Source organism: Rhinichthys klamathensis, unplaced genomic scaffold (assembly GCF_029890125.1).
Source record: "Rhinichthys klamathensis goyatoka isolate OS25496 unplaced genomic scaffold, OSU_Roscu_1.1 h1tg000445l_1, whole genome shotgun sequence".
NCBI classification, from domain to species: Eukaryota; Metazoa; Chordata; class Actinopteri; order Cypriniformes; family Leuciscidae; genus Rhinichthys; species Rhinichthys klamathensis.
The window spans coordinates 1068265-1077121 of record NW_026606940.1 but is presented as its reverse complement, the minus strand read 5'-3'; the positions used below and the strand labels follow the sequence as shown (position 1 = coordinate 1077121).

At 39.3% G+C, this 8857-nt stretch overlaps 1 protein-coding gene across 1 annotated transcript; it reads right to left on the bottom strand.

The window, feature by feature from the left end:
- Positions 1-557: 557 nt before the first annotated feature.
- On the bottom strand, positions 558-4575 carry LOC130071493 (extracellular calcium-sensing receptor). The gene is made up of 6 exons (XM_056236341.1): positions 4308-4575; positions 3744-4032; positions 2770-3606; positions 2288-2518; positions 1862-1985; positions 558-1485 (listed from the first exon to the last, which is right to left on the bottom strand). Exons 1-6 carry the CDS (start codon positions 4526-4528, stop codon positions 587-589), a joined length of 2601 nt encoding a protein of 866 aa, XP_056092316.1. The 5' UTR covers positions 4529-4575; the 3' UTR covers positions 558-586.
- Between the last annotated feature and the right edge of the window lie 4282 nt (positions 4576-8857).

Genomic DNA, 8857 nt, shown 5'->3' with positions numbered 1-8857 from the left:
ATCAAACACCCTAAGGGCAACTATAACATTCTGTAAGTGTCACTTTTTGTGTTTTTTTGTGAATGGTGGAAATGTTTTTTTTTAAACAATTCATGTCTATCAAGGAATGCACATTTTTTGAATATATGCTTAGTGTTTTGAACAACATTATTTACACAACAGTATTTAACTAAACATTTAAGATCTGCAGGCAGAAGTTTCAGCTTCGTCACAGACTAGCTAGAGAGAGATTCATCTGTTGTACTTTATTAAAAGAAAGTGGTCATGATGACAAAAGTTTTCATTTACATTTTTAGAGGCTTCCAATGAGTCTGGTGCAAGTGTCACATCATTGTGATGTCTAACTGAAGAGTTTTACTGGAACATTAGTGCTCTCTAGTGGCAGAACAACATACTTGCATGTGTGTCTGAGATTAATAAAATATTTACTTCCATTCATTGTCACAGGCCAAGACAGATTATCACCTCATAAAGCGATTCAACACATAGTTTTTCTGTTTTATCACATTCATTAAATATGTTAACACATAAGTGAATGTTAAAAAGCATTAAAAAAACATGAAAGAGTACATCATGACATGGTAAATCATTTTTGGGACATGAGAAACTTTTTAGAATTCCTCTCAGGCATGAAAATAATTATGTAACATTTAGGTGCAAAAATACACAAAAGTACTCCATAACTAGAAGCTAAAATGGCAAATATCTCCACAGCTACAGTAAATTTCCCAGGGGAACTGACATAGGCTGGGATAAACGTGATCCAAACAGCACAGAATATGAGCATACTGAATGTGATGAATTTGGCTTCATTAAAATGATCAGGCAATTTTCGGGCTAAAAAAGCCAGGATGAAGCAGAAGGCAGCTAAGCAGCCAATGTAACCCAACACACAACAGAAAAGGGCAACTGAACCCAGGTGACATTCTAAAATGATCCGATCGCGGTACAGCCAGGTGTTCCTTACTGGATATGGTGGTGCTGTGATAAGCCAAGCCATGCAAACCCCCCCCTGCAGGACTGAACATAAAAACACACCCAGTCTCTGCTGAGGGGGGCGAAACCAGCGTACAGTGTTGTTACCAGGCAGTGTGGCTTTAAAGGCCATAAGCACCACTAGAGTCTTACTAAGGAGACAGGAGAGGCAGAGGGCAAAGCTCAAGCCAAAAGCAGTCCGTCTAAGAGGGCATGCCCAGCGTGATGGCTGACCCAGGAAGGTTAGCGCACATATAAAGCAGAGAGTGAGAGAAATCAGCAACAGAAAGCTCAGTTCCGAATTATTAGCTCGGACCAGGGGTGTGTCGCGATGGCGAAAGAAGATTGCAGTAGCTGTCATAGCAGCAACCACACCCAGAATGGCTATAGCTGCCAGGGCCATGCCAAAAGCCTCAGAGTAGGATAGGAACTCAATCTGCTTGGGAACACAAAGATTTCGACGTTGATTGGACCAGAAGTCTTCAGGGCAAAGCATGCATTCAGGTTGATCTAAAAATGGACACATAAACACACAGAAAGGGACATTCACCAAAAATGCATTCAAGGGAAAGAAGTTTAATTGGTGATTTGTATTGATTGGTTTAAAAAAAGGTTAACTGATGCAAACAGACAGTCAAGTCAAGTCAAGTCACATTTATTTATGTAGTGCTTTTTACAATACAGATTGTTTCAAACCAGCTTTACAGAGATAACAGGAAAATGCAACAAAGTTTGTTTCCATAAGAAAATTGTGTCATAGTCCAGCTTAAGTAAAAAAGTTATTAATTTAGTTCATTTATATATATAGCCGCTCTCGAGAAAACCGTGATGTTATCCGTGAGTAATACCAGTCATTGTATGTATATGTGTATCAGTCTGATAATACCAGTAATATTGCTGATGCTGCCCTCTGCACAAAGCACACAGTCATAGCAGCATACAGGCTGACCCTCTCGTGTAACCTTTCTGTATCCCTGTGGACAACTAGCAGAGCACACAGATACTGGTATCTATAAGAGAGAGAGAAAATACATTATAATCAAAATATCTGTGTGATTATAGAGCCTAGATAGCCTCAACCCACAAAAAAAATAATGAAATAAAATAATTTATAAAAATAAATTCCCATGTTCTAAGCAATTGAAGAACTGATACAAAATGTATGTCACCTTTGATAAAATGTCTGCTAAATGAAATAAATGTAATAATGAAAACAATTATTATCAGACACTATTTAAAATAAGTAGAATTGTCCATTCAGATAAATAAATTCTGATGATTAGTAACAGAGTATGACACTCCATAATTTTACCTCCTTAGTTCCTCCATGCCAGATGATTTTGTCCTGGTTGAGCAGTAACTGCTGTGCTGTCGAAAGAGAGGAGTCAAAGCGACCCACTGTAACATACTGTACCGGACCCTCATCCAACCCTCTCTGCCAGTTCACTATGTGATATGACCCGACAGGGTCTCCATTCTTATCAAAGTGGATCAAATCTCCAAACATGTTTGTGTAGTTCACTTTCCTCAGGACCTCAACAACCTGGAGAAGATTAATGCACAGAAAATATTACCCTTGCCATAATGTATAATAATATAGTTTATATATATATATATATATATATTATGAATTATTATTATATTTTAACTTTTATTTAATATATATATATATATATATATTAAAGAAAAGTTAAAATATAATAACAATAACAATATTATGCCACATAAATGTTTCTCTTAAAGGTTACATTAACACTGATTTATTGAAATGCACACAAGCATGTATTGGCGTACCTGCCAGGGCTGTAGATTATGAATATCAGGGCACTGCTGTATCAAGGCAGACCCAATCTCTTTTTGACACAGAAGCAGGTTATGCAGTGCATGTGCCACCGTGTAAACAGCCTTGTGCATGTTGTATGTCACCCTGAGCTCTGACACATCATTATAGATACTGTGAATGTCCTGGACCCTCTCCATGCCAGTACAGCTATGGGTGTAGTGCACTTGTTCAGTTGTGGAGGGAGCAGGAAGGCTTGTGTTTAATAAGCACTGGAATTGTGTTTCCCAGAACTCCCTTGCAAATGCATTGTAAGGCTCAGCCAGGGGCTGTATGCTTTCAAGGAATTGTTTTAAGCCAGGTATCTCAGCTCGGCGGATGGCAAAGCCGATGGTGCCACTTAGTGAGGGGTAGTTCTCTTTAGTGGAGACGAGAGTGGAAGTCACCCAGGCTTCACTGGCCACCCACTGCTTCCCGGTCACATTTTGCCTAACTATTTCATCCACTACTGGCTTGATGTCCTCCTCGATGGCAAAAACCACCAAAACACGTGCTGTAGAATCTCGAATGGTCTTGACGATATCCTGCAGCTGTTGCTGAGTTGGCAGTTTGGGTATGATCACTCGATAAGCCACACACACACCCAACTGTGCCACTGCAGTGGTGAACAGATCTATGCCGGTGCGCCCATAAGCGTCATCGGCCCCTACTGTGCCCACCCAAGTCCATCCGAAGTGCTTTACCAGATGAGCAAGAGCGCTGGCCTGATTAACATCACTGGGAATTGTGCGAAAGAAATAAGGGAACTGGTGCTTATCACTCAGGCAAGCACATGAGGCAAAATAACTCACCTGAAGCAGAGATGTGGACAGAGATTTAGAAAAAGATTGAAAGAGGAGTGAACACAGAAAGGTTTTCAGTGGCAAAGAGTACACAAATACAGAATTCCTTAATTTCAAATAATTTTGTCTTGCTGATCTGCCCTCACCAGCGGGATACGGAACAGGTTGAGTATTCTGGAAATGGCCATTGACAGGGTGGATCCAGAGTCCCCAATAATGATGGGGATTCTTGGGGAGGAGCATTCCCCCAAACTGCTTCTCTTCATGGGTTGAGAGACTACAGACAATGCACTCCTCAGAGACAGAGCAGTCAGCCCACATGTGTCATACAGCCTATAGCCCAGTGTGATGTTTGGCAGAAGGGTAGGGTTTCGGTTGATCTCCTCAATGAAAAAGATCATTGACTGAGACCAGCGGAACACTCGCATGTTAAACCTGAAATAAAGATCAACCTTCAGTTAATTTCGGTTGATCTCCTCAATGAAAAAGATAAGTGACTGACAACAGCGGAACACTCGCATGTTAAACCTGAAAGAAAGATCAACCTTCAGTTAATTTCAAAACTCAAAAATAGATTATTCAATCACAGGCTAATACAGAGACAGAGCATTTAGTCTAAACAAAATGTCTCTGACACAATAAACTAAAATAAGCAATAATCAGTTTTGCTGTCTGATATAAATAGGAACTACGTCTAATTTTTTCATTACCCCGTACATTTCCTCTTGTCTGGCTGACTTCTAAAGTTCAGCTCCTGGTCGACGCCTTTGGAGTGGATGGGAAACATCCCAGCTAGAACTACATGACCCTCCTTATAGACCACAGTTGAGTCTAGGTCCTTCCAGAGTTTACAGTCTGCCTCTGAGTTGCTTTGAATGGGGTAGAAAAAAGAAAGTACCAAATGTACAACCTGGAGAACTGGCATCTTCATCTCGATCTCTGCACAGTGTTCGTCTAAGCCACAACTGGAAACTGGGGATATGGGTGAAGGACTTTATAGAGGTAATGTACTGAAGATACTCTCTACAGGGACATAAAATGTGGGCACACACACATACACAAATGTGGACAAAGCCATGCGTACACACAATATACAATGTGTTAGCCTGATATCGGCATCAATTCAACCTATTCATAATACCCAATAAAATAACAAAGAGCCTCTGGTAGAATCTCCAATCTCTTCAAAACAGTATATTTCAATTATAATATTCAATAAGAGAACAAGAAGGGAAAGTCCCTGAAACAGAGGGTTTGTGACATTCAGAAATATAAAAGATAAGAATTTGGAGAAAAAAACACGAATTTTAAATGAAAGTTTCTTTAAATGAAAATAAAAATAAATTAATACATGTATATGGCTGGGTCATTCTCAGGAAACCATTTTTGCCAATCTTCACTGAATTTTGTTTAGACTATACATATGTTGACCTCGTCAAGCTCAATATTTACAAAAAATGATGGGAAACAAATCACTGTTTTTGATTTTGCAAATCATATTTTGACACACACATGTTGGATTTCCATGTTTAATGGGTACATCCTATAGACATAATGATTTTTATAATTCACAAACTGTATATGTGACCCGTGCTGGCTAAATAAGTCGCAATGAGCATATTTTCAAAAATAAGATTGGCATTATCACATTCTCTATTCAAAATTATGTACGATAAGTTGCAATCAGACAAAAAATGAATGAGCTACACGTGTTTGAAATTGATAGAGTAAGCAAAGTCAATATTGAGAAAAACTGAGTTAAAAAGTTTTCTGAAAGTTCCAAAACAAAATCACCTAGCATCTATACCTTAAAATTCCTGATAAAACCACCAAATTTGGCACAAACCAAGTCAAAACCAAATATCTATAGGAAAAATTTGTATTCAACTTTTTGTTTTCATGACACCACAATTGTTTGATTAACATGAATGAAACAGACAGCCTATAGCCTATATTAAGACCTACTGTACCCCACGGATCTAATTTAATGTTACACAACAGATGTTTTTCCCCAACAGTCAACCAAACGTTCACTTAAGAAATAACAGATAATATTTGCGTGAATACTTGCTAAGCATCTTTGTGCACAAACTTCGGATATGTCAGTCAGCGTGAGTAAGATCGTTTTTTTTACGTCAGCATGAGTTTGAAAATCACATTTCATTGGTTCAGACTCATCAAGAATTCGCTATGAATATTCACAAAGTTGGAATGCTGCACTTTAAAACGATATCTGTGATATCTTGTGCTGAGGGTAAGCGCCAGTCATTGAGAAGCGAGCAGAGAAAAACGGCCAAGGAAAGGTAGACCTCTCATAAAATGTACAAATAAAGATACGTTTAATTGCTATTTGGAGCATTGGGATTGGTAGACGAGTGCCTAAAGAACGTCTCGGTTACGTATGTAACCCTCATTCCCTGAGTAGGGAATGGAGACGTTACATCGTGACGACGAATGGGGTTTCTAAGGAAGTACGTTGGCAACACACAGTTATGTTACCTTCTGAGGAGCAGAGACCAGGAAATGGGAGGGAGACGTAACGTCTCCGTTCCCTACTCAGGGAACGAGGGTTACATACATAACCGAGATGTTCCCTTTCATAGTCACTACGAGTTACGTTGTGATGACGAATGGGGTTCCCAGTCTAATCACGCCACCTCGGCTATCTTCCAGTGCCCTGCATAAGTCTGAGCTCCCTGTCGTGAGAATAGCACAGACGAAGTTACCCCTACTAAACCCTATGGGGTCGGCTATCGCGCCGGCGCGACGGGCTCACTTTTTTTCTTATCAGTGCAAAAGAGACTCAAAATACTCTGTTGATTTTGATCTTACATATAAGTGTTGTACATCATTAGATCCTGTTAAGTGTCTATTTTTTTTGTGGATACTCACAATAAAAACAAAGTGTTGTGCTTTTCGCCAAATAAGGGACTGTTCGTTTTTTAATTTAAGGGGCTACCGGAGGAGTTTTCAGATCTATAGTCAAAATAGACTTGACCCTCCCTTTGCCAGCAATACATTTTTCTATGACCTTCCAAAATGATTGGGAAAAAAGGCATGACCCTCCCCGATCATTTATTGATTACTTCTGTACTGGTTTGCGCTTGGCAAAGATGTTCAGATATCTCTATGCCTAGTAGACCTACACCAAACGTTCATTAAGAAGGGTCCTGTATAGGGCTGTACAGTGCGACATATATCTACGAAAAGATTGGTCTGTGCGATGAATAAATGTACCACGCGTGCGATACAGTTTTGTAAACTCAAAGCGCGAAGGTGCGCACTTGGCGGTGTGCACTGCAGATTTTGTAACTGCGCACGCAGCTCCGCATCCGAAGATGCACGACTTCCGAGCCGAATCTGAATTTACAAAATTAGCCTACAATAGCAGACATAAGCCCTTTTAATTATGGTCCATGTTTTATAAAAAATGTTCTCGAAACTAAATGAAAATGTTTAGTGAAATTAGAAAATTTGTAAGTTAAATCGTTAATTTAGTTGTATAGGCTATGTTCTCAAATTAATTTATTTTGTTCTAATGTAACAAGTTATAATCTAAAGGTTTACTGCTTTACGATTCTTTTGTAGTGTGGTTTTGGTGAAGTGTACTAAAATAAACATTCACCTGTGTCCCTTACTTCTTCTCACCACTGATTCCTGGTGGTTTAGAGGGCAATTACTCCGAGTCGCCTCCTGTCAATTTAAAAAAATATTGTACAACGGCGAGCGCGTCAAATATAAACGCCTCGTCCGTTTGGGGAGGTGCGCGCACAGGCAGCGGAGGCTCGCGCTGCCGAGCCAGGCGAAAGTATAAACAAGGCTTAAAAGTCCCAATACTGTACAACTCGACATACATTCACATCACATGTTAATGCAGCGGTAGAGTTACACTCACAGGACACTGCCCTTATTCGCAATCACAAAAGTTCATTATTTGCTTGTACTTTAAAGCTTTGCCGGGTAAACAGTGTAGGATCCAGTGTAGGATCTAGGAAAAATCTTATTGTAATTAAACCAGAAAATCTAAATATCAGTGAACAAAAACAATTTCTAAAACTAGGTCTTCTAAACATTAGATCGCTCACACCTAAGGCGGTTATTGTAAATGAAATGGTCACAGATAATAGCTTCGATGTACTTTGCCTTACTGAAACCTGGCTTAAACCAAATGAGTATTTCGGTCTAAATGAGTCTACTCCACCAGGATACTGTTATAAGCATGAGCCCCGTCTGATCGGTCGTGGCGGCGGTGTTGCAACAATCTATAGAGATATTCTTAATGTTACTCAGAAAACAGGTCACAGGTTTAATTCGTTTGAAGTACTTGTGCTAAATGTTACGCTCTTAGATGTAAGAAAGAAATCCCTATTATCCCTAGCCCTGGCTACTGTATATAGACCTCCAGGGCCCTACACTGATTTCCTAAAAGAGTTTGCAGACTTTCTCTCAGATCTATTGGTCAATGTCGATAAAGCAATAATTGTTGGAGATTTTAACATACACGTAGATAACACAAATGATGCGTTAGGGACTGCGTTTACAGATTTATTAAACTCCTTTGGGGTCAAGCAAAACGTCAGTGGTCCCACTCATCGTCTAAATCATACACTAGACTTAATTATATCATATGGAACCGATCCAACCGATATAGATATTATACCGCAAAGTGACGATCTCACTGATCATCACATGGTAACTTGTATAATACGTACTGCTGAAATTTGTCATGTTGCGCCGCATTATAGACCAGGCAGAACAATCCTTCCAATCACTATAGATAGATTCTCAAATAGCTTACCTGATCTATCTCAGCTGCTCAGTGAACCCAAACAAACAGATGAACTAGAGGAAATGACCAGCAGTTTGAGCACCATTTTCTCTAGTACATTAGATATTGTTGCACCAATTAGATTGAAAAAGGTTAGAGAGAAAACTAAAGCACCATGGTACAATAGTACTACACATGCTATCAAGAGAGAAACTCGTAACTTAGAGCGTAAATGGAAACAAACTAATTTAGAGGTCTTTAGAATCGCGTGGAAAGACAGTGTGTCACGTTATAAAAAGGCTCTAAAAGCAGCCAGGGCAGAGCATCTCCGCAAACTAATAGAAAATAACCAAAATAATCCAAGGTTTTTATTTAACACCGTGGCTAGACTAACAAATAAACAGACATCACCAGAGCAAAATATTCCGTTACAGTATAGTTGTAATGATTGTATGAATTACTTCAATGAGAAAATAGAAAGCATCCGAAATA

What these genes read in the sequence shown, in the direction of transcription:
- LOC130071493 (XM_056236341.1), bottom strand. Translation starts at nt 4,528, where the DNA reads ATGAAGATGCCAGTTCTCCAGGTTGTACATTTGGTACTTTCTTTTTTC. An exon ending in GACAAGAGGAAATGTACGGG is followed by an intron (nt 4,033 to 4,307) that starts GTAATGAAAAAA and finishes TCTTTATTTCAG; the next exon opens with GTTTAACATGCGAGTGTTCC. An exon ending in CAGCATCAGCAATATTACTG is followed by an intron (nt 1,486 to 1,861) that starts GTATTATCAGAC and finishes GTCCATTTTTAG; the next exon opens with ATCAACCTGAATGCATGCTT.